Source organism: Chiloscyllium plagiosum, unplaced genomic scaffold, assembly GCF_037043375.1.
Source record: "Chiloscyllium plagiosum isolate Xiang-an unplaced genomic scaffold, Cpla_swu_hap1 HiC_scaffold_3, whole genome shotgun sequence".
NCBI classification, from domain to species: domain Eukaryota; kingdom Metazoa; phylum Chordata; class Chondrichthyes; order Orectolobiformes; family Hemiscylliidae; genus Chiloscyllium; species Chiloscyllium plagiosum.
This window is the reverse complement of record NW_028270141.1, coordinates 30084164-30110865: the sequence shown is the minus strand read 5'-3', so window position 1 is coordinate 30110865 and position 26702 is coordinate 30084164. Positions and strand designations below refer to the sequence as shown.

At 37.8% G+C, this 26702-nt stretch overlaps 1 protein-coding gene across 4 annotated transcripts in view; it reads right to left on the bottom strand.

Annotated features, from left to right (window-relative positions):
* The window catches only part of arhgef10 (Rho guanine nucleotide exchange factor 10), a 279666-nt gene that overhangs the window by 191690 nt on the left and 61274 nt on the right, over positions 1–26702 (bottom strand). For 3 of the 4 annotated variants that reach the window (XM_087978293.1, XM_043679118.2, XM_087978296.1), the window contains 4 exons: positions 5814–6095; positions 4350–4640; positions 3665–3725; positions 303–382 (listed from right to left, as the gene is read on the bottom strand). In XM_087978293.1, the coding sequence (XP_087834419.1) occupies positions 303–382; positions 3665–3725; positions 4350–4640; positions 5814–6095 (714 nt within the window). The remainder of the gene's footprint in view (positions 1–302; positions 383–3664; positions 3726–4349; positions 4641–5813; positions 6096–26702) is intronic. The other variant, XM_087978304.1, reaches the window with a different exon arrangement.

Sequence of the window (26702 nt, the reverse complement as noted above, 5' to 3'; positions counted from 1 at the left end):
GCAACAATCATATCCCATGAACAAATATAATTCATTCTGGAACCTCACTAACTAGAACATTAGCTTCACTTAATTAGAATTCACATCCAGTCCTCACTGCTGCATCTCAGCACTATGTGCCATAAGCTTCCCTACTGCCCATTATTCATGGTAACACATGCCTCAATATCTTTCCCAAATATATCCAAAGTTAAATGTGTTTTCAGAGGAAACATTTTACTTCTTATATTTATACACAGGGGACAAATTGAAGGTTATGGTGTAGTAGTCAGTAATGCCTTTTTAATGTCATTGATACATACCCTCCAGCCATGCCGTATTTGCTGGGTCTGAAGCCCATTTGGTAAAGGCATCTTCTGTGTCCAAAGCAAGATAATCTTCACTGTAATAAAATTAAATAAGAATATTTTAAATATAATTTGCATTTTTCACAAATACATTGCCACAAAGCAACAAGACAATGCATCCCTTACTCTTCATTCTCTTTGTGATTAGGGAGATTCATATGTTACAGAACGTCTGAAATGCAAACAATAAAATACTGGACTTTCAGCAGTCCTATTATAAAAAGTGTTTTCTAATGTAAAGACAACATGAAAAACTATTCAACATTAAATCCATGAAGCCCAGCTATCCAACATTTCTGATCATTTCAATTTGTTACTCTGCATAAGTATTTCCAACCTGCAAGAAGTTCAAAAAGCAGAGTTGTTACAAATCCAGCTTCTGATCTTCCACTTAAGGTCAGCTTGACATCAATAGCATGAAAACTGATAAAGGTCATGATACAGGAGAAAATAAATATTTCCTTAGAGAAAAAAAGTTAACACTAGACAGTTAACATTTTGTGCCAAGGACAGATCATGTCTGACAAACTGAATTGAGTTCTTCAACAAGATGACCCAGGCAGTGGATGAGCATAGTACGGAGGACATTGTATATTAGAACTTTCAGAAAGCGCCAAGTGCAAGTAATATAGTGCAACACGCCAAGTTAGTTAACAGACTAAAGTTTGGAATTGATGGGCTGTTGGCAGCATTGATTAAAAGTTGGCCAAAGGATAGGAAACAGAGGGTGGATATAGATGGGCATTTCTCAGACTGGAGACAAGTTGAAAGTTGTGTTCAGCCCTTGCTTTTACTGATTTATGGGTAAACAATTTGGAGATGGACATCGAGGACAAAATTCCAAAATTTGCAGATGATATTGAGCTATGAAGAATAGTGAATTGTGAGGATGATGCTGAGTGATTTCACAGGGATGACAAGCTCTCCAAATGGATAGATACCTGGCAGGTGAATTTCAATGCAGAGAAACATGATGTAATGCATTTTGGTAGAAGGAACAGGAAGAGACAATACAGGCTCAATGGTACAATGTGAGGGGAGTATAGGAGGAGAGGGACCTCAGGATTCATGTGCACAATTCTCTCAAGGTGGACAGGCAATTTGAAACGGTTGTTATGAAACTTATCAGGTACCTTTGGTTTACAAATAATGGCATAGAGTATAGAATCAAGGACGTCATGCAACACCTCTACAAATCATTGGTCAAGCCACATTTGGAGTATTGTCTTTGTTTCTGGGCATGCTATTTAAGGAAGGATGTTAAAGACCTGGAGAGAGTGCAAAGGAGATCACGAGAATGATACCGGGATTGAGGAATTTCAAATACAAGAAAAGACAGTAGAAATTCAGCAATTTCTCCTTGGAGCAGACCTTAAGAGGTGACCTTACTGAGATATTAAAATTTTGAACAATTTTGACAGGGTAAAGAAGAATGTTCTGTTCCCACTAGTTGATATGTCAGTAACTTAGGACATCGCAACTTCAAGACTATTAGCAAGCTAGCTAGGAGTGCGCTGAGGAGAAATTTCTTTACCAAGAGTTGTTAGGATTTGGAATGCACGGCAAGGAGGATTCTATAGGAGTTTTCAAAAGAGAGCTGGATATATATTTAAAAGTAATTAATATAGAAGGTTACGGAGATAGGGCTAGAGAATGAGAATACATGGGTAGTTCTTTTGTGAGCTAGTACAGAACTGATGGGTTCTTCGGTAGTTTATGATTCCATGTTTGAATAATTTGTAACATCAACTGATTCACAGAATGTTCAACAAAGCTGAAATAAGAGGAATTTTATGGAGAGCAGAACCTGTGAAGCTAGAGGCCTGTCTCATCTTTCAAAGTGAGAATTCAGCACATCAGTATGGAAACATACTGACATTTCTCTCTGCCAGATACAGCAAAGCAAAAGGGAAGGAAAGAATTCATACAAAAGAAACAATTGTTGACATTTTTCCATCTCCAAGAGATGATGGACATATAGCAAACAATTCATGTAGGCGAGGTGGGCAGAATACAAAACAAAATGAGTTGGGGATACAGAATGAATTAAACAGCAGGAATTATACGATTGATATTGCAGTAATTTCAAAAGAAATCTCAGATAAATCTGAGAAAATTCATCCCAAATGTTTTTAGGGAAAGTAATATCATTGCCTATAACTTATAGGCAGACAGTGGTAATGTCACTGGACAAATAATCCAGAGGCCAGGCTAACGCTTTGGGAACATGGGTTGAAATCCAACCATGGCATCTTTAGGCATGTAATTTCAACTCCCAAATGGACAATCCATCTGAATTCACTTGCATTTCTTTAGGAAAGGGAATCTGCTGTTCTTAGCTAGTCTGGTCTATATGTGGCTCCAGACCTGCAGGAACATGGCTGGCTGTGAACATATGAAATGGCCTAACAAACCACTCAGTTCAAGTGCAATTAGGGATGGGCATCAAATGCTGACAGTCTCGGTAATGCCTAGATCCCATGAAGATTCAAACATCTATTGACATGTACAACTAAATAAGTTTAAAAAAATTATTGTGTATCATGCACAACCTGATCGTTCCATTTCTGACATTAGACCCTGTGTAACAAACATGCACCAAGCCTGCTGGACAAATAAAATTACCAGAAAATCATTTGGAACATTTCATAAGTTACACTGATAAAGTGCTTTTAATGATGTAAAATATCCCAAGGTACTTTACAGGCATGTTATCAAACAAAATTTGACACTGAGCTACCAAAGGAGATATTAAAGCAGATGATCAAAAGCTTGGTCAAAGAATTATGTTTAAAGCAGCTTCTTAGGGGAATAATGAGATGTAGAGAGGTGGAGAGGTTTAGGGAGGAAAATCAAGACCTTAAGGCCTCAGTGGTGGAGACAGTAAAATTGAGGATTGTAAGAGGCCAGAATTAATGGAGTGCAGATAATTTGGAAGTAGTAGGATAAAGAAATGGGGAGGGGCTAGAACATTGGGCAATAGGAAAAGAAGGATGAGAATTTTAATATTGAGGCATTGGATCATGTAAACAAATGTGTGCAGGGACACAGCACACTAGAACTAGAATGTTCGAACAGATCTTTACACAATCAAAATAATGGTTCCAATCTCCAGCCTGAATAATAATTAACTTTCGAAAGACTGAAAACCATTGGCTCCAAGATAGTACAACAGTGCCTGGAATATAGCCTGAACAATTCTGGAGTCAAGCAGCGAGACAATGAGGAGCTTTTAAAAAAAAAACAAAATTGTCCCTTTTAAAACTGCAGTAGTTCAGAATTATTTGAACATTAATCTAAAATGGAGGTAAACTTACCCAATTGGCTGACTGTTTGACTGAATAACTCTAGCATCAACATCCTCACTTGTAAATGGTGCTGTGAACATACAGGACATCATAACATTATTTTTTTTTAAAATCTTCAATCTGGTACTGCTAAAGTGAGATTCTGAATAGCTTCAAATATTTGGACTCAGGATAAATAAGATTACCACTTCTAACAAATTTGCATCTTTTCAGAAGAGTTTTTCCTCGCATTTTCTCCTTCCTTCTTTCCCTTCCTCCCCATACAAATCATTTATATTGAGATATGAAATACATGTGTCAGAATATATAAAAATAATCTGAAGAAGCCAAAACATCATACACTGATTCTAAGGGAGTTGGTGTTAAGATTGAGAGATTCATATGAATGCTATGGAGATTTACTCTCACAAATCACATTCAACTGAATGATTTCCAAATATTCCAAGTTATCTGACTTCACCTTTAAATATCTTTGTATATGGTTTCAGAAAATAACTACAGTGACGAGAGGGTAAGGGATCTGGTGAGTTAGTTGGTTGAGCCGAAAAAGAAGTTGGGCAGACTAAGTGAAAACAATGACTAATGCTCTTTCTAAAAATAGCTTAGTCCTTCAAGAAAACATATGCAAAAAAAAACTATTTACAGTTAATGAATCTTATTGCCAATTTCCATTTTTACAATGCAGGGTCCTCACCTTCCTCATCGACAGAAACATTTCTTATTAAAGTAACAGGGGCTGAATATGTCGGAACCAACAATGGTACATTAGATGGTACAGCATATCCGCAGGGAACTGGAACACAATATCCAGCGGGTAGTGCATAACCTGTTGCATTATTGTCCTGGAGGCTTTGTTCTGCTCCTGATGATTCAACTTGATCGTCTTCCTGGAGTGGTGTGATATCTATAACCGAATATGGATTCACTTTTGCAAGTGCTGTGGCTTGTGTTGATGTATGTAGCAAATTGGCAGCAGTACCATTTTCTGCAAAGGCAATCACATTTTTAAAAATGTGTTTTTATCATCTATTAACTCAGCTCATTTTGAGTCCATAAAGTTATTTTCTACTAAATTTTCCTCTTAATTAAAATTCTTGCAATCTGCTGCTTGCTCTAAAAGACCTCCATGTTGGATATTGGAAACTAATATCTCATGGTGTCTTCAATGGGAACAGGCCACAATCACCCCAAATCCATTGACATTGTCAAGCAATATATGCCAACCTCTAAGGACCCTCATTAGCCATCTCCGGTCTAAATACAGAACACTTCTATACTGGCAATTATCATTCTAATATTACTGCAAGGACATTGAGTGGTCAGGGACACGCGCCCAGCTTATGAACTGGACTATTCTGCATCTCCAGGCTGTGTATTAGCTTTCATAGCACTCTCAATCACTGAGCCCTAGATCCCCATACAGATTCCTACATTACAATGCTTCAACTTTTTTCACATTACTCCCTCAGCTAGACTTGTCTTTTATTCACTTTTATACCCAGCATTTATTGCTTGTCTCTAGTTGTTCTTGAGAAGATGATGGTGGTGAACTATCCTCTTGAACTGATGTGACATACATGCTGTAGGTTGACCCCAATGTCCTCAGGGAGGGAATTCCAAGATTTTGACCCAGAGACAATGAAGAACATATTTCCAAGTCAGGATAGTGAATGACTTGGCAGGGAACATACTCCTCTTACCTCTGTCTTGACATGCTGCACAGATTCAATGCTGGGAGCTTGTCACGGTTGTCAGCACGCCCTAATAAAGTGAAGTAAATCTAGGGCAGCCTTCAATACCAATCCGGTACATAGAAGGGTGTAAATTACTTTTACATTTGGTACAGCTTCAGGAAAGCAGTGCTCAATTTATGGTGTACTATTCCAGTGAGTCATAACAAAGTCTAACTAAACCTTTAAACAATTGTAGCATATTTTGACATAAACAAATCATTGTTAAGATCTGTGATTTACAGAGGAACCTCGATTATCCGGAATTCAATTATCTGAATTTTGAATTATCCAGCAAGATCACAAGGTCCCGATGCCTGGCTAAACAATGTTATCCAGCATTTGATTAACCGAATGAAACATTCCACACCTGTGGCCTTCAGATAATCAAGGTTCCTCTGTACATAACTCATCTGTACTACTAATACCTTGTGCCACTGCTTTAGGGTCGGCATCTAAATCCTTTCCACGTGGGGGCAAGTTATTCGTTTCTGATATTTCGTAATATCCATGGTTCTCACTACATGTATCCAAAGTTACATTATCCTGTGTTGAGTTTTGTGTGGTGCAGTGTTCCACCTCATTCATAACCACAGGCATAGGGGCGGAGCTGGGATCTCTGTCTGCTTCTGGTATCTCATCACTGTCAAAATCAAATACTTCGCCTTCCTCTTGATCTTCATCAACGTAAGGAAGCACACTTTCTAGCACTGAAGGAAAATAGAAATAATACAACTAGAAGAAAATTTTAACTTAAACAGGACATAGCACTGTAATGCATTATTTATCTGTATATTATATATAAATTAGTGGCTGCAGTTAAGTTGCCAGCATATGATGATGCAGGTGATACATACATTTACAGATACATTTTTAAAAATTGATCAAAATCCAAATAAACAGATAGGCCATTAAGCCAGACACTACTAGGGTACAAAATACAATTATTTAAATCAAGCATACTGATGAAGGTTGAAGTTTAAGAGTTTTCAATGCCAGAAATAAATTGCGATTCAATTAATTCCTGAACAATAAGTTTGGAAGATCATAAAAGCATTTGTAAACAACTCTTAAATCTTCAAAAATTTTGCTTTGAACAATTAATTTCCTTTCAGTCCTGCAACTCCAGTTGGCCGTCCAATATGCACACCTTATTGTCTCTGGTCTGTGTTCCAGACTTTACCAGTGTGTGTTAGCTCAGCTGGCTGAACAATTAGTTTGTGTGATACAAAGTGATGCCAACAGCACAGGTTCAACTCCTGCACCAGCTGAGGTTATGATGAAGGTCCTACCTTCTCAAGCTCCTCCCCTCCTGAGGCATGGTGATCCTCAGATTAGCCCACCACCAGTCATCTCTCTCTCTCTCTCTCTCTAATGAGACAGCAATCTTCTGGTACCTGGAACTAAGGTGATTTTAACTTCATCTCTTCAACTTAATGCTTGTTGGTGTTCACGTTTGATTGTACTTACTCAGAAATGCTTCTGTGAGCACTTATTACTGATAGTTTCACACCACTCCTCAATAAACATCAACCTATTTTTCAGTTGCTCATTATACAGATAAACATATTGCTGCTTGTAGTACATTCTTGTTTTAAAAACAAAAGTTTAGTTCCATTGATTTCATTGCTGGCCTGTAAAACAAAGGTTTATAGAGTGCCACACACTGTGAAGTACTGTAATGTTTTACCACTACTGCCATTACAATTTCCCATTTTCTGGAAGGTGCCAATGAAAACTATGGAATAATGACAGATTTAACAGTTTTGTGTCCATTTACGTCAGGGCTTTTGAGTGATTTTGTTGTCACAGGAAACCTTGTATTCATCCTCTATTGAAGATGGCATCAAACTGATGATATGAAGAATCAAGCAGTTATATACAATGTGTTTTTAATACCATATCCCACTTTTTATTACTATAACTCCAGAAGAAAAATGGTGATGATACAGAAGGTGAAGGGCAATGGGATTAGTTTTGGACACTCAGTTTGACACATTCACCAAAGGGCAATCTTCTATGCAATCAAAGTCTGTGATTAAGTAAACTGATTCAAATTAATTTCCATCCAGAAAGCCAGACTATTCGTTATCTAAAATGAGTTGCTCATTGACCTTGATGGTGAAGGACAGGTAGCATCCATCTTACAGATTCCAACAACAAAAAAAGGCAAAAGCAAAGTGAGAGGCAGGTTATTTTACACAGAGGGTAGTAAGTGCCTGGAATTTGCTGCCAGAGGAGGAGGTGGTAGAAGTAGATACAACAGCAACATTTAAGAGGCATCTTGGAAAACTTCAAATAATGAGTTTGTCAACAATCAAGTAGTTAACGTAACAAAAACAGCTTTAGTGTTGAAGTGTTACACTTCCATGACTAAAATGTACAACAACATTCTTTTGGCTTTTCTTGATAGAGTCTTTTGCCAACCTGGAGAGAATTCTAGTTCACACTCGGTCAAAAATACTAGTGATCAAACTTCCATGATGCTAGTCGAGTAAGCAGGTCTATTTTTACCTTTTACATTAAAACTGTAAATGGAAAGTGCACCAATTTAAGAAAAAGGCCTCAGACATGATGTGTACAAACAAATCCAGGATTTATGGTAAATACAGCCTCTGCAATTGTGCTGGACTTAAACATAAATTGGAAAGGCAAATGTTTTTGCATATTATCAAGATTTCTTGTACTGTACTAAGATTCTGATTAGATATAAATTTAAGATGGTCCTGGATCAATGGTGCTGGAAGAGCACAACAGTTCAGGCAGCATCCGAGGAGCTTCAGCAAAATCGACGTTTCGGGCAAAAGCCCTTCCTGATGAAGGGCTTTTGCCAGAAACGTCGATTTTGCTGAAGCTCCTCGGATGCTGCCTGAATTGCTGTGCTTTTCCAGCACCATTGATCCAGAATCTGGTTTCCAGCATCTGCAGTCATTGTTTTTACCTTATAAATTTAAGATAACAGAGTTCAACAAGGAGCAGAAAACATATGAATCTGTCAGCAATGATGCTGATTACATCAAAGATATTTTGCTTCACTACAACCTTTGCCACTAAGAAGGACAAAAACAGCAACGGTGTGGGAAAACCATCAGTCTCCTTCAAAACACACAGTATCTTGACTTTGGAAATTATGTACATGTGCAAAATATAGATACATTTCAAACGATATAATGCCATGTTTCTACATCCACGAGATCAATATTCTGAAATTTCTTGCAATGCACTACCATCCAGAAATGTACTGGTTCTAGAAGGTGGCTCACCAATACTTTCTCAGGACAGTTTGGCTGGATAAAAAATATAACATTTTTACATGACCCTAATAATATAAATTAAAATGTGATTAAATCCAAGAAAAGCATATAATCAGGCCTGGATTAAAGTTCCATCTGTACCAGAGATATGTAATAATAACATCTCTGATGAGGTTGATTAGGAAATATCTGCAATGAAGAAGCATCAGCACAGTTCTAGGAATAGAAACTATAGATTATAAAGAAAGAATTGAGATATGTGACTTTTCAATGAGAGTGGAGAAGACGGAATTTTTATTAAATTGTTTTTTCATGACTGAAGGGTTTTTATAGGCAATTGGAAAAAGTAATATTTTCAAGTTGGAAAGGTCAGTGATAAGGGATCAACTACTTAAAAATTGTGGGTGTAGGTCAAATGGATGTAGAAAAAGTTTCAATGAAGAAGTTTGCTTTAAGGTATAAGCAACAGTGTTTTTTGTGCTATTATTATCTTTAATGTAACTGGCTTATTAGTGAAGTTACTAGCATTCATTTTCTTTTGATTTTTGTGTAAAATGTTCATTTATTTTGTGTAAATTCTTTTGAGATAGGCTAATTTCTTTTTATTAATGGTCTTTGGAGCATTGTGTACTTTGCCTGTAAGGTGTGGTTGTGGCACAAAAAATGGCCTCATTTAAATGAGGAAAACATTTGAAGATGATGATAATACCATACTATGTGCAAGGTAAAAGGGCAGTGGAATTAGTTTCCAACCAATGTAATGAAATATCAGTATGATCACAAGGAGTTGAATACTACCCTTTGGTGCTACCAAATTCTTTGGTTTAGTCAGCTAATTCAGGTAGAGTTTAGTCCAGAAAGCCAGATCATTGGTACTTGAAAATAAGTTGGACCTGGCTGATTCTAATAACACACAAAGACAAACCAACATGATCTCTCTCAGAGTTACAGAATGCGTCCCTGCTACAAGTAAATTTGTGGGTGGGTTGGGGCAGACAAGCACGTGTTGTGAACAGAGCCCATGGCATTGCATCCAATTTTAGACCGTCCATCTGCCATCTCAGAGATTTAAATCCCCTTCCAATACATCTTACCTCATTCATCTGGATTTATGAACAACCAGATTATTGCAATTCCCAAGACCAAGAAATCAACTCTCTGTATTTTTTTCCTTCTTTGTGAATAGGATGGAGCATCAGAGGCTGAGGGGTGATCTTATAGATGTTTATAAAATCATGGAGGGGCACAGATTGAGTAAATAGACTAAGTCTTTTCCTCACGGTAGGGGAGTCTAAAACTAGAGGCAATAGGTTGAAGGTGAGAGGGGAAAGGTTTAAAAGGGACCTAAGAGGCAACCTTTTCACACAGAGGGTAGTGCCTGTATGGAATGAGTTGCCAGAGGAAGTGGAAGAGGCTGGTAGAATTACAACATTTAAAAGGCATCTGGATGAATAGGCAGAGTTTGAAGAGGTATGGACCAAAGGCTGGCAAATGGGACTAGATTTATTGAGGATATCTTGCAGGCATGGACAAGTTGGACCCAAAGGATCCGTTTCCGTGTTGTACGTCTCTATGACACTATAAATAAAAACCATCAACTCTCATAAAACAATCAATATTTCTTCGGTTTAAATCTACCTTTTACTATTTTTCAATCAAGACAATATTCCATTCCTTTCTTAGAACAATATTAAAAACAAGAATTGAAAACAAACAGAAAAATAGACAATGCTGGAAAAAAATGCCACTGAAGGTAGCCAAAAGAAACCCTCCTGCTACATTAGAAGTACCAAAGTGTATTTGTTGTTTAGGTCTGTCAATTGGTTTGGACCTTAAACCTTACACTGTCCTGTTCCTCTGGGCCCGAGTGCAGACATGTATGAAAGCATCACGTAGCATGAACCTGCTTCCATTCTGCTCCAGCGGAACAGTGTCAACTCCTCAGCACATTTACCAGTGGCCACTGCTGAACATCTGTGTTGGCGAAACCAAAATGCCCGCTATATTGCTGTTCCCGCTTTTGATTTATTGGTCTAATCTGTTTTAAAAGTAATGCCATGCCAGCAATGTTGTCTAGACTGAAATGATTTTTGTGCATCACTAAGAAGTGCAACGCTTTACGCAAAATATAGGAATTTCAATGAGGTGTGCTGTTAATTTTAGATATTCAGCTAGATGGGCCAATGGCCACAGTTAATGGCCACCCATTCAGCTGCTGGCCATTGGAGATTTGATGGTGGAGGAATCTAGTCCCTGGATTCCTATACCAAGTACAATGTAATGTGGTATAAGAAGATGAATATATCTTTTATAATCATGTTAAGTTAGGGAGAGGAGCAAGAGAAAGATTTTTGCTCAAATGTTACAAATCTCTTGAGAGAGCTATAATTTAAAAATTCATGGTCTTCCAGTTATTTACATCATAAAAGAAGAGGTTTACAATTGGAAAGAACACGTTCCTTACACCATAAGCAAGTTCTGTAAAGCAACAGGTAAAACATTATTACATTGCTAAGGTTTGCTTTCTTTCAGTATAAGTATGTGTTTTTTTTTTATCTTGAGTCAGTCGTGTCATGTATTAATTCAGTAAATCTGCTTTACTTTCCTTACACTGGAGTGGAACCATGGTAACCATCAGAATTTGTATCAAAAGCAAAACACAGAGCGCGAAAGAAACACTGCAGGTCTGGCAGCATCTGTACAGAAAACCAGAGCTAATATTTCTAGTCCACTGACTGTGTTTCTCCAGTGTTCTGTTTTAGTTTCAGATTTTCAGAATCTGCAGTTTTTCTTAATGTTTATTATATGAGAATTTGCATTCTATGTTTGATTGTCATAAGAAAGATCATATCTGATCATCTGGCTTTCTTTAAGGTGTATAATTAAATTCTGAAATCTTTGAACATGAAATGATGATTTAAATGTAAATCAAAAGTCATTGGCATCCCTGCTTAAAATGTATTTCACCTTTGATTAAGTTATCTACAAACGTTCTCTATTTGGATATGTGTTATCAACTTGTGGAGGAGAAAGTACATTGCTTCTTCAGTGAAGCACAACATGTGAATGTTATTTTAATTGTTTGAGTTCAAGTCTGATTTTGGTGCCAAGCAAATCCAATCATTATTACTATCAAACCAATAATTAGATTTTCACAACTTGCCAATGCCACAAGTGCCAATGTAATACCCCTGCAGGTTTATTATGTGGAGTACTAAAAACAGTTTCCTTAGAAAAGCACAATACTGTGCTTGGAAGGCAGCAAGATCAGCTGTAAGCATCATTCTCCAAAGGAGCCTATCAAGAGTTCCCAATTTATACATTCAATCAATAGGAGTTCAAAAACAATGCTTTTGGTCAGTACCACACTTTGTAGAGGCTAGAGGCACACTATAAATGCAACCATATTCTAAAGTGGCTGTGCATTGCTGTATTAATACAAGTTTTGAAATCACTACATGTGGAAGAAGAACTCATTTTGACTCTGGATTGGAGTGCAGAAATACACTCTGCTTTGATCCAGATCAATTTTACTGGATAGAAAGGTGTTACTTTACACATCAAAGCTATTATAGTAAAACCTGTACAACAGGAACTTGCAACAAAACAGAAATCTTGACAGACTCAAATAAGTTGCATGTACAAATATACAAGAGCCATTCTGAAGCCAACAATGCTCACAAATTTCAAACTATGCACAGCTTTTAACTCACTTGTTGGACTTTTACTAGGGTGGTAATTGGCCTCGGAGTATATCTTTGAGAAGGTGACCAAACAGGTGGATAAGGGTAAACCGGTTGATGTGGTGTATATGGATTTCAGTAAGGCATTTGATAAGGTTCCCCACAGTAGGCTATTGCACAAAATATGGAGAAATAGGATTGAGGTTGATTTAGCAGTTTGGATCAGAAATTGGCTAGCTGAAAGATCACAGAGGGTGGTCATTGATGGGAAATATTCATCCTGGAGTTCAGTTACTAGTGGTGTACCACAAGGATCTGTTTTGGGTCCACTGCTGTTTGTCATTTCTATAAATGACCTGGATGAGGGCATAGAAGATGGGTTAGTAAATTTGTGGATAACACTAAAGTTGGGAGAGTTGTGGATAGTGACAAAGCATGTTGTAGGTTACAGAGGGACATAGATAAGCTGCAGAGCTGGGCTGAGAGGTGGCAAGTGGAGTTTAATGCAGTAAAGAGTGAGATGATTCACTTTGGAAGGCGCAACATGAATGCAGAGTTCTAAGCTAATAGTAAGATTCTTGGTAGTGTAGATGAGCAGAGAGATCTCGTGTCCATGGACATAGATTCTTGAAATTTGCCACCCCGGTTTTATTGGTAGCTTTGGATTGAGTTTCAGAACCATGAGGTCATGCTGCAGCAGTACAAAACTCTGGTGTGGCCACATTTGGAGTATTGTGTGCAGTTCTGATCACCGCATTATAGGGAGGATGTGGAAGCTTTAGAAAGCATTCAGAGGAGATTTACTAGGATGTTGCCTGTATGGAGGGGAGGTCTTAGAAAGAAAGGCTGAGGGACATGAGGATGTTTTCATTAGAGAGCAAAGAAGGTTGAGAGGTGACTTAATTGAGAAATTAAGATAATCAGAGGGTTAGACAGGTTGGAGAGTGAGAACCTTTTTCCTCATGAGGGAACATATCTCTAAATTGAAGAGTGATACATAAAAGATAGATGCCAGAGGTAGTTTCTTTATTCAGAGTAGTAGGGGGCATTGAACGCACTGCCTGCAGCAATAGTAGACTCGAGCTTAAAAATGTGTTAAGGGCTGAAGAAGGGCTTATGCCCGAAACTTCGATTCTCCTTCTCCTTTGATGCTGCTTGACCTGCTGCGCTTTTCCAGCAACACATTTTTAAGCTCTGATCTCTAGCATCTGCAGTCCTCACTTTCTCCTAGTTGCAATAGTAGACTCGCCAACTTTAAGGGCATTTAAATAGTTATTAGATAGGCATAATGGACGAGAATGGAATAATGTAGGTTAGATGGGCTTCAGATTGGCTTCACAGGTCAGCACAACATTGAGGGTCGAAGAGCCTATACTGTGCTGTAATGTTCTATGTTCTATATGTGCTAAGATTTGTCTTCACAGCTCACTGTGGTTTACATATACACTGTGAAGGATTCCTTCTTTTTTGACAACACAAGACTGACATGTCGACAACCAGAACATGTCCGTATGCTCGTTTGACATTCCAACACATTTACCAAATAATACTCAAAGAAATCACTGGTATTAGCAAATATCACTATATTATAGCGATCTCGATGAGTCACCCATGTCTGAAGTTGAGTTCTGTTCCAATGGTGCCATATATGTCCAAATGGATAGCATCCCTCTCAACCCAGTCTTGCTAACATCTTCATTGGTTCCCACGAGAAGCATGTCTTCAATGGAATCACCACTACCCCCTATCATTTGCATATATCTAATATGTAACTACATACGAAATCCAAGTCCACACCTTTAGTGAGAACTTTACTTCAGTTAACCACACACTGTAAAACTCTCACACCACTAGCTCCCCATATTTACATAACCATTTCACATTTGATTCACCCGTGAATAATATATCTATCACCTCATTCCATTAGGTCTCAGGCATTCCTTCAGGCCACATTAATTATAATAAATGATATAGAAAAAATAGAAGAAGTTTGAGATGCGGGAATCCACACCTGTATCAAAGAATTTCATCTCACAGCTAAATAACTCCATCATGCACTTAGATTTACCAGGTTAGCAAGAATCATTCTAAGTACTGTTTACAGTGTTGCTTTCTTTCACCAGTGAGGCAAGTTTTGTTACAAATGAACTGGCCGCAAGGGATTTATACATAGGGGATTTGACTGGCAACAATTAGCTGATTGACAACTGCTCGCAAGTCCACAGAGCAATGACAAAGGCCTTCCTAAATCCTGAAGAAAGCCAGTTTATTTTCCCTCACTAGTTGCTACAAGCTGGGTTGCTGTTAACCAATAAATCAGATACTTATAAGCTGTGAATCAATCGCTCTGTACCTCTAACAAAATAGCAAACATTTCTGGAGAAAACAGGGGTTGCGGAAAAGCAAGTCCTGATAAGCCAATTGGTTCATCTTAGCAAATTGTGCCTTCCCAGTCTTTCCCTCCACCCATAATACCAATGCTTTTCTGTCCTCATGTATATATGCATGGAGGAGTTCTCGAGGGGTTTAGATTTGACTAGTAGAGTTATAGATTGACCATTCATAATTGTTTACCTGTAGCTAAAATCTATATATTTGCCATAAATTGCAATTATTGTTAATTACAGAAATTGGTCTATGCTCTGCTTGGTCTTAAAAACACAGGTAAATTTTGGATTTTTGCATACTTTGATGAAAACTTTTAAATTTTGTGATAAACCTGGAAATAGTAGGGCCTGGTTTCCAGCTTGCTACTCCAGTGAGGTGTCAAGTTTATTTCTATATCTGGTGCTGAGTGATGAAAAGCTTTATGGAATACCAGTTAGTCAGCCAATCTCCCTGAAGACCAGGAAGTGGGAACATCACTCTGATGCATAATGTAACCTGGTGCGTTGCTGCCCAGAGACATCTTCACTCTGTTCTAAAGCTTTCCTGTGGAAGCTTCAATACAGTTACAATGTGTCTTCAGATTTTCCCCTCTTGTGTTTGAGACTAGACTGCCTTATTGCTGACAAACACAACGGTGAAACTCATTACAGAAGCTTGTCTCAGTTCCAAATGACAGCTGTTTGAAATGTAGATTGCCAGGCTGTTAAGTGAACAGAGCTGAAAGACGGAGTGTGGGAGAGGGATTCTTAGCATAGTTGCAGCCTTTTATATATAGATTGTAGTCTCAGCTGGTATATCAAGATTGTTGGAGGAAGAGAAATACAGTATAATGCCAATTTTGAAAATCAGGTCCCTAAAGTTTCTGCAACATAACATCCTCATTGAAAATTTAGTAAATTAAACCACCGAAGCAGTGCAATCTGCTCTAAATACAGTCATGAAACACTAAGTATTGGAGACAGAAAGATGTTTTTGACAGGAGAAGCAGAATGCACAGATGGCTCCCGAGGCAGAAAACATAAATTTAACAATCATTCCACTTTAACTACATACACAGAGTCAGCATTAACGTGTCTTTTTTAGGTTGGAAAGATGTAACTAATGGAGTTCCACAAAAAGATCAGACCCAGGACCTCAATTACTTACAATGTTTGTTAATAATTGGGAGGAGGGGCCAGAGTGTAACCTACCAAATTTAGTGATGATACAACTAAAGAAGGTCACGATATGATAATGACATAACTAAGGTAGGTTGTGTGCGTGCAAAAACTTGGCAGACTGAGTTTAATGTAGAAAAATATGAGGTCATCTACTTTGGTAGGATGAGTCAAAAGGCAGGCTATAGTTTAAATGAGAGACACTCCAAAAATTGCAGGACAGAGGGATCTGGATGTTTTTGTACAAGAAACACAAAGTTAGCACACAGATGCAGCAGGTAATTAAGAAGGCAAATAAAATTTTAGCCTTTATTGCCAGTGGTTTGAAATTTAAAAACGTACAGGGTATTGGTGAGTCCACATCTGGACTACTGTGTACAGTTTTGGTCTCCTTATTTAAAAGGAACATATACTGGCATTGACAACTGTTCAAAAATAACTCACTAGGCTGATTTCTAGGATGAAAAGGATTGAAAACATTCAAATAGGTTAGGCCTTTATTTGTTAAGATTTAAAATAATGAGGGGTGATTCTGATATTGAGAAGATGTTTGCAAAAGTGCAGCAATCTTAAATTAGTGGACTTAGTTACAGAATTAGAGGACACTTCTTTAAAACTATGAAACAAAAGAATTCTTTCTCCCAATGGGTAGGAATCCTCGACCCAAAAAGAGTCGTGGAGGCTAGATCACTGAAAGTAGCTGAATTTGAATTACCAAGGAATTGAGGACAATAAGGAGCAGGCAATAAGGAGCTGAGGTCTGCGGCAAATCAGACATGATCTCAAAGAGTGGTGGGGCAAATTCCAAAGTCTGAATGGCCTACTCTTGTTCCTAATTCCTTATTGTAAGTTCATCACCATCTAAACGCAAGAAAAATTAAGAGCATCTACATCACAGGAACAAATTTATTGGAGATTCATGTTGCGGAGTTAATGAATAGTTTCAAAAATTAGCAAAACAAATACACATTCCATTATTCTGAAAATGTTATAAACAGCAATGTGATTGTTAGATAGAAGGATATGCATGAATCAAAGTACATTGATGCTGCTGACAAAGAATTGACTCAAATCCAAAATTAATTTGATAAGCAAATTGAAACCCAATGAACTGCCCATGAGGTTAAGCTTTGCTGGAGCTGAAAATTGAGGTACAGGCTTGGGGGGGGGCTGAATGGCCTCATCTGCTCCTATTTATTGTGTTCTGAAGTAAACAAAGTTTCCAATGAGATGACTATGTTGAAACTAATCAAATCAAATATTTCTGCATTGAACCAAATCCTAAGAAAATGAATTAAATGACCCATAGGAATGTAGTCCTGATCATGCAGGAAATTACACACTGAAAGTTCCCAATGCTGATTTCCTAATGTTTACATTGCTACAGGGATAATGCAAAGCAAAATATGGGTGCATCCTTCAGAGGAAATAGTGCAAGAGGATGATTCCGGCTATAATGTTGCAGCAAACTGCTTATGACGATACTTAGCATCTGGGAGAGAGGATGTCCGTCTATTCCCTAGATTTCAAAATGCATGGCAAATTCAAATCAGGAAGCACAGCACTTCTGGAGGTTCTATTGATGATGATAAAAGTTTGACACCGGAGTATTTTGGACAGAAAAAAAGGACTTCCTTTCATAAACAGAAAGCAGAAATGTAACCAACATATTATCTAAAGGATAACACTTGAATTACACACCAGAAAAGGGTTGACAGCTTGGGTTTCTTTGTTCTTGGGAAAGAAAGGATTTGAGCCATGACCTAATCGGGATCTTTAAAATTATGAACAGTTTTGCTCGAGTTGATAAAGAGTAAACGTATCTTGTGCATGCAAGAGTGATCGGGGTCGTCAATATAGGATTAGTGACATTGGGGAAGTTGTTACATAGGGAGTGATTGAATTGAATAGTATGAATGCATTTAGGAGGATGCTTCACAAATATAGAAGTGAGAGTAGCTTAAACTGGGTCTGAACTGTTTGTCCTGAATGGTCTCTTTCAGTGTCATGCACTCTATGTAATCCAAACATTTATTTTCAGGCATTTATTTTTGAATCAGTTTTATTGAAGCACTTTTTAAAAAAATGTATTTCTTTTAAATAAAATGTCACATTTATAGCTACTGAACATTCCTGCTGACAGGGTCTCATTTTTACCGTTATCATAGAATGTAGGTCATACTTTAGGTTAAAGCAGTCAAACTATGTTACAATTAACACAAGAACAGTTTGGTGATGGAGAGAACTGGATTGACACAAAGCTGGAAGGTACCTAACATTTTCATTTTAGTACACAGAAGTTCATCCCAATAAATGCTATCCTTCTGGAATTAAAATTCCAAATGTTAAGTCATTGTGAAAAGAAACTAAAAAACAAACCCGTATCAGATGCCAGTGTGTATTTATTAAAGCAAGTCACACATAATAAAATAATTAAGAGTTTGTGAAAGTTGGAATTGGATGATTAATATCTGGATGCTTGACATTGTATGTTTCAAGTATGTCAGGTGGAGTCTAACGTGGAGCAAGCGTCTGGCAGGTGGACATTGGTGAGCATCATCAGTTTGAGGCTTGGGCTGTATTGATTCCTGAGCCCCCGTTGAATCCTGCCAGCCTCTATCCGTGCAAAACAAGCAGGAGGCATCTGCTATGGGCAAATCAACATTCCTAGAGTACCAAGGTGGATGTGTGATGTAATTGGTGGAGAGGAGATGGCACCGAAGATGGTGACCTCTGTTCCAGTGGCAGCGGCACAGCATAGGGGCCTCGTGCCTGGCCCTTGGCCCATGGCCCATGGCGGAGCACTTAACAAGAAGGACTGTAAAGCTGGAAACTTTATTCAATTTTCTGCCTTTATATCTTATGGGTTTTTTTTCTGTGGTTTAAGAGAATCACTGTATTTTGTAACAAGACACATATTACAATAAATAAAATCAAATAAAAAGATTTATTTCACAGGGTTCATGTATGTGTATGCACATACCTAAAGTTCAGAGAATCCCATCCTTTCCTTATGAGACTCAGAAAAGCATCTACTCATCAGCTGTTGGAGTTTCACCAGGGTCCTAATGACATTATAGCATACAACTTAGAGTCACAGAGTAACTTTAACACAGAAGTGGGCCATTCAGCCCTCTGAGCCAATGCTAGTTCTCTCAGGAGTGATCCTGTCAGCCCCAAACTTACCCAATATCTTTGGAGTAACAGAAGTTTATTTTTCCTCATTGATCATCTCCACTTCTACCATCCTTGTAGGCAACAAGATTCCAATCTTCATATTTGTGTCTACATCTCTCTTGCATTTTTACGCATATATGACATTCCCATCCCAATCAGGTTAGCACTTCAACCAGCTAAAATAATAGGGCACACATTTGCAAAATCAAAAATTGAACAGGAACAGGATATTTAATTCATTGCAGTCTCTTCAATAGGTCTAGTACAAAAACAAATGCAAACTATAATTTATCTACTCTTTTGTTTCTGGCTGCATTTTCCAAACTCAAATGTATAAAGGCACCACTGGTGTCAGGTGATACAGTATTTGCTGATCTACAGAGGTAAATGTCATTCACAGCAATCTTTTAGAATAAATACGAAGGAGAACATGGTTGGAGAGGAGCTTTTAAACTTACTAGACTCAAAGGACAGGAAAGGCAAAACAGCAAAAACTGGGGTCAGAATCGTGGAGAGGATCTGCATCCTGACTAGTCAACCGCAGACTGGGAACAGAAACTCAACGCAGACAGCTAACCTCAATCCATTAGCAAACAGAATACTTACACAGAAGCATAAGCAATACCCTAGCGGAACATGCACCAGAATAGAGGGGACACTTCAGTACAATTGGAGATTTTGAGATGCCTTCCCACTTACTGGGAGTATCCAATACTACACAAAAGTATGAGTTTTCATAGGGACCCATCCACCCATAGGGACTCATCTTTCCTGATGAAGGGCTTTTGCCCGAAACTTCAATCTTCCTGCTCCTTGGATACTGCCTGACCTGCTGTGCTTTTCCAGCACCACACTAATCTTGACTCTGACCTCCAGATCTGCAGTCTTCACTTTCACCCATCATACTAGATTCCAGTATCTTCAGAAAATGGCTTATGAAATAAAATGAGTGATAACAATGTATCTTTATGAAAAACAAGTGGTACTACCCCAAAGACATCTAAAATTCTCCAAGAATAGAAAACTGTGTTGGGTCTGTACATTGTAAAGATAAAGTTAAAAGTAACCCAACACCAGATTATAGTCCAACAGGTTTATTTGGAAATGCTAGCTTTTGAAGCGCTGTTCCTTCATCAGGTGGAAGCAGCGCTTTGAAAACTAGTGCTTCCAAATAAACCTGTTGGACTATAATCTAATGTTGAGTGATTTTTAACTTTGTCCACCCGAGATCAACACTGGCTCCTCCAAATTGTAAAGATAGCTTGATTTAAATGTTAAGCTTACAGATTCTTTGTAACACTCCTGTACAAATATCTCAGAAGTCAGAGATGATCTTTCCTATGACAAAATATGTGCAGAAAGTCAAAACAAATAACAGAATAGTTTATAGTTGAATGAGAAAAGTTCCAGTTGATGCTATCCACCTTGAGTCAGAGCGCATATCCTTTCAGAGAGATCTAATAGTTTGATTGAATCCTAGTGCTTTTCAAAACAAAACCATTATTATACATTATTTCTGACAAAACCGAAGTTTTGGTCCTTTATCCTTTCCTCCAACTCTCATCCCAATAAAAACTGAGCATAAAGTTCACAAATGGAAACATACATATAGTTTAAAACATTACTAATACTCTTGACATCTACCATCAAAGCAATTGAGACTCTGCACATTACTCCTAAAGGAGTCATAATATAATTAGAAGGGTAAGAGCAGACTTCTAATCAGTATTAGAACAAAAAATTCAAAGACGCTTGGCCCCTGCTTGTACTTTCCTCAACTTTGTGAGTGCTTATATAATTAATTATTTGAAACAACAGTAAAAGAACTAAAATGTGCCCCTCCTCCTAAATGTTCTTTCCTTGGCAAAAACAACTACTGATCATGTTATGGACCAGATCAAATCCTCTCAAAATATTCAGAAGATAGACATTAACTTTTTCTTATTTTAAAAGTAAATGTAAGGTGTTGCATACCTGATGCAATTCAATTGGTCAAACAACTGGAGTTAAAGCAAAATACAGTTTATTCATCCACTATAGTTAAAATAGAACAAAAGAAAGAAAGAATTGGAATAACTTAAGTCTATTAGAAAATTTAAAATATTAGATGCAGTAACTATTACTAATTAACTGTTGCAATATAGTAACATCCCAAAAACACACCCTGGGCAAAAGGTAAATTCAGAAAACAGATTGTTTCACATATAACTCCAATATCAGGAAGAGCACCCCCAGTTTTTGGTGGTAACGGAGAGAGAGGGGAAAAAAGGAAGCTATTTCTTCAAGACTCCAACAGCAACTGCTGAAAGCTAAAACTAAAAATCCTGGTTCTGTGGGATGTTGAGTCCACCAGGCTGCTTCTATTGTTCCAACTTTTCTTTGTAAAATAAAAGGGCTTCACAAACTGCTACTTTAGTGGCTCTGGTAGACTGCTCTCTACCTCTGCCTTAAAACTTCTCAAAAAAAAAACTAGGACAAAACACACCTCTTAAAGCCAAGTATTGTCATAGTCAATACACAGGAATCAGCACGAGCTGTTTTAGTAGTTAAGAAATAAAGTTCAGCTAAACAGGAAAAACCATCATCAGTGTGAGAAAATGGCAGAAATAACTAAGTATATTGCAGAGAAATGTGGAAGTAATAAAACATTAATGAAATTAAAAATAGAAGGTGGTTAACAAAGAGATTTTGGAAACTGGAACTAACCTAAGGGACTAAAGAGATGCAGTTATTACACAAATTTAAGGGAAAATGAACAGCAGGTAGGTATAAGTCAGTCTTACTTTGAGATGCTAAAACTCTTCCAGTCCATTAGATAAAATTAAAATGACAAACAATTAAGGCCAGTGTCATGGTCACAGGGCAAGTTTAATCCCAAAGAAAACTGTACTCTCTTCTATATGTTAATGTTTAAATTCTGTTCCTTTCAAAATGTCACAACGTTGTTAGACTCAAAATAGCTGAGGGTGATCTTACGACTGTACTTCCAGATGTTTCTGAACCACTGCACTATATAGATATTCCAGCTAAAGCAGACACAAAGGTACTGGAGACTGGAGACAAGCTGTCAAGCTCCAGCCAGCTCTGCACAAAGGAAAACATCAAGACACTTCATGCTAAGATAAGCACAAATGTTTCTACAGTTACCTCATCATCTTGGAAAGGAAACTCTGATGAGGAAAGTAAAGTTACATGGTCAATTTAGCGAGTTTCCAATTAACCCATAAAGATGGCTAATCAACCCCTGAAATATCTGTTCTTCTTATCTGACTATAACTGGATCTAACTGAATTGCCTAAATATATAATATTTGAATTCTCATTTGGTTGCTGTTTGACCACCAGTGGAATTCTCCGTCTCTGTCTCTATGTTTCTGACTGAAGAGACGCAATAGGTTTTCAACACACTGAATATGGAATATAACTGAATTGTGGATGTGAATTTTCAGGAAGCATTGGGTGACCAGTGAGATGAGAATTTTTGAATGAATGTTAAAAATGTGACAGCATCTGCAGGGATTGCAAGGATGATTAGAAGATAGAAAACAAAATAACTGCTTTTCAAATCTGCAGGGCTGGATCTAGGCATACTCCGGGATGTAAGGAGCAGGAGAATTGACGTTTCGGGCATGAGTCCTTCTTCAGGAATGCCCGAAACGTCGATTCTCCTGCTCCTTGGATGCTGCCTGACCTGCTGCGCTTTTCCAGCAACACATTTTCAGCTCTGATCTCCAGTATCTGCAGTCCTCACTTTCTCCTATGCTCCGGGATGTGTACAGGGAATCTTGGCAGTTTGTATTTCCAAAAATGACTGAGTGCAAGTCCAAGATGAATAGCACTAAAATAACACAAAGAACTGCAGATGGTGGAATTCTGTAACAAAAATATAAATTGCAGGAAAAACTCAGCTGGTCTGGCAGCATCCATGGAGAGAAAGCAGATGTTCTGTAGAAGGGTCACTGAACTTGAAACGTTAAATTTGTTTTCTCTCCTGCTTCCAGACCTGCTGAGTTTCTCCAGCAGTTGATGCTTTTGTACAAGATGAATGGCAGTCGAATTTGCTGATGATATCAAATTAATGAATACAGACTCCAAGGAATAATGCAAGAAAAGCGCTTAAGTATTTTTGTGGTATTAGTTTTGTGATTCAATCAAAAATTGCAAGGTTTGGGATAAAAGACTAATAATTTAAAACATTAAATCGAAAAGCAAAAGAGACAGAGTGATGGTAAAGATCATAGTGCAGGTAGAGAACGTTAAGTGAAAGCAAATAGTTATCAATGTTTGATACATGAGGAGGGAGAAGCAAGGAAGTAACTTTAAATAATGGCTTGCAAATATTCAGAGTACCAGGTACACCCTGGAATACTTCATCGTGGTAGTGATATTCAATATACAGCAAATGTTGATTCATTAAAAGTATAGCAGCAATGAGATTATATTTATCAAGGCTCAAAAGTAGTTTTTTTCCATTGCTACAAGGCAAATTGGAGAATGAATCTACTGTTTAAAAACACTAGTAAAATTTAAGAGATAAATCATGAAAGACTTTTTTCATTCTTCATGAGTGAGCAGATGTGCCTCCATTCTTTCAGAAATGAGGTGATATAGTTTGACTGTATTCTGCCCTTATCAACAAATCACAACACATGATATTTCAGGGAGTCACTGGATTGTGAGAAGGAATGGGAAACATAGACCAACAACACTCAGCATTTCTCTCCTCCAGTTTTGCTTGATTAGTATGAGATCTTGTGAGGAGGCATGTGTGCTAATAATGTGCAACACTAAGAAATGGCTGAACACAAGTTTTTTAAATTGGAATACCTAACAATTTCTAATGGCATGTTAATGCAAACTAATTATCAACAGAGAGTGGGCACTGCAACACAAGAATCAAACATAATCCAGGGCAATCCTTTTGAAACTATGAGCTTAATTCAAAGGAACATTGATGAAAGTTGAGTAGATCATCTGCACTCTCTCCCATATTACTAAAATCCCAAGAATGAAACTTAAATCAGTACTGGGAAAACCTCCCAACAACCAAACAGTTAAAGCCAGTTCAAATCTTAATTTTAAAATGAGAATGCTGCTTAATTATTTAAAGCTATCCATCAATTATTTCACTGTTCTACACAAATTTTTATTTCTATCCTGATATTCTGCTCATCCAAGTCATTATGCTCGATCTATAGCAAACCTGGATAACGATTGAATACAGATTATAAATCTGGCATGAGCAAAGCAAATGATTCATTGCCAAATCTTCACTACAAACCCAGCCAAAATCTGCTTCTAACTGCCACGTTGATATGATTTTATAACCACAGATTCATAAGTGAGGCATGCAAAGCAGACACTTTCTGAAGTTAACATTTATTCTGGTCTCATTTATTTTGTGTATTTCAGTCATCATTATCATGTCTTCCAGAATCCTGTTGCCTTGGATTCTTTCAGTCCACATTTATCAACACACCCAGAACCTACTTCTTTCCATTATCTTTCTAATGTCTCCCTTATTCTTTCGTGAGATCCAATCATTCATTTAGCAGGCTACTTTGGTCTAGTGATTCTGTCATAAAAACACTACCTAAATGCAACTTTGTACAGTTAGGATGTAATTTTCCCTTCTTGTAATAAGTGTGCTGGTGGGTTTCTTAGACGGCAACTAACATACCACCACCCCACCAAGGAAAACCTTCCTCATTGCAGGCCAGTCAGCTCATTGGGAGCTGACAGATCGAGCATAAATGCATTTTTTCGGCCATCACAGATCTTATGCTTTCAGTCACCAAAAACTGCAGGATAATTAAAGGCTGGCAGCTCCTGGGTCCTAAGAAATGCAGTCAAGGCCTACTCCTCGGGGGGAATCCAGTGGCAATATTATACACAGCAGGTCACAGGGAGGGCATAAGGTGGGCAGTTGGCAGCTTTCAGCGACCATCTCCTTGCCCCTCATCTGTGCCTTTGATTCCCACCAAACTGGGAAAAATGGAGATTCCCCCACAAACAAAGCAGGCTGTTTGCCTTGGTTTACAATAAGGAAATAAACCAGTTTTTGACCTTGCCAGAAACACCGAAGTAATTGAGAAAATTGCGGATTGTAGCCCTTTACTGGCCTTGAATTGACCACTTAAATGCCTTAGTTGTTGGCAGATCAAGGTTTCCCATTAACATTCTCAACTGGAATTTAAGGGGAATGCTGCAAGAAGGGGGTGAATAACTTGCCTCAGTCAGCTTGCCCAATTATTTCCCCTTCTAACCACCCTAAGGAAGAGAAACCTTGTGCTCAAGAGTTACAGTCCAATAGATTGAAAGGTAAACAATTTAATGGATCTGCTACACAAGCAACATTAAAATAACTTGTCTACATTGCTCACTGAACAAATTGCACTTAAAACAGCAATTCACATAATATTCCCTCCTCAGTGTTTCTTGAGCATCAACTACAATTGTTGTGAAACATTTAGTTCTTTCACAACTCCCATATGTTCCAAAATGGTTTCTGGGTAATTAAGTAGCTTGAAGCCCAATTCCTGCTATAAGAAGTTTTCACACAATAAGGGACCACAAACAACAAGGGATAATGATAATGATAATCTGTTATTTAAATCAACAGAGGGATAAATAAGGATCAGTACACGGAGGATAAATCCCACGCTCTTATAGAAATATCTACATGAGAGGCTCACTTTAACATGTCATTTGAAACACAGCTTCTCTGACAATGCAGCACTCCCTCAAGTACTGCACAATATCATCAACACTGAATTTTACGCTCCAATTCTGGGGTGGGTTGGAACCTGTAACCTTGAGTGAGAAGCAATGTGCTACCAACTGAGAACAAGTGGTATAACGTGAAGAACTAGAAATTTCCTAGCTCCATAAAATCTTTGCAACAAGAAGCACGATTGAATAATCATTTCAGAAATGAGTCAGACAACTGGCAGAAAAGAAAGGTTTGACTCAGGTCGGTACCAACATGCTAAACTGTAGAGTCTTCATAGACTAATTTACATCATGCTTCATAGAGGTTATAGATCTTTAGATAGGAGATACAAGGAAAGGAGAGATATATCAGCAAATGATGAAATGAAAAGTAACTTCACATGATCACTGGTAGTGATCTTTTCCTCACAATCTGTTTTGAAGCAAGTCAATATGGGAGAACGTCACCATTTACTGGCAAGGAGACTGGGATACATCAGTGTTAAAAACAGGGTGAGACAAACTTGAAATATCAAGAATAGTTTTCCACCCATCTACTTTCTTTATATCAGCTCTTTGTTGATTTTCAAGAAATTAAAAACAAGAAATATTTTGAGAAATACTATTAAGTGGTGTGACTCAATAGTTTATCAGTTTGGATGTGAAAAAAATTAGAACGTTGATTATGATTATGATGTGGTAGGCATCACAGAGACATGATTACAGGGGGGTCAGGACTGGCAGTTAAACATCCAAGGATTTACAACTTAGCGAAAAGACAGGGAGGTGGGCAGAGGGGGCAGGGATGCCTTGTTAGTTAAGAACAAAATTAAATCTATGGCACTGAATGACATAGGGTCAGATGATGTGGAGTCTGTGTGGGTGGAATTGAGGAACCACAAAGGCAAAAAAACCATAATGGGAGTTATGTACAGACCTCCTAACAGT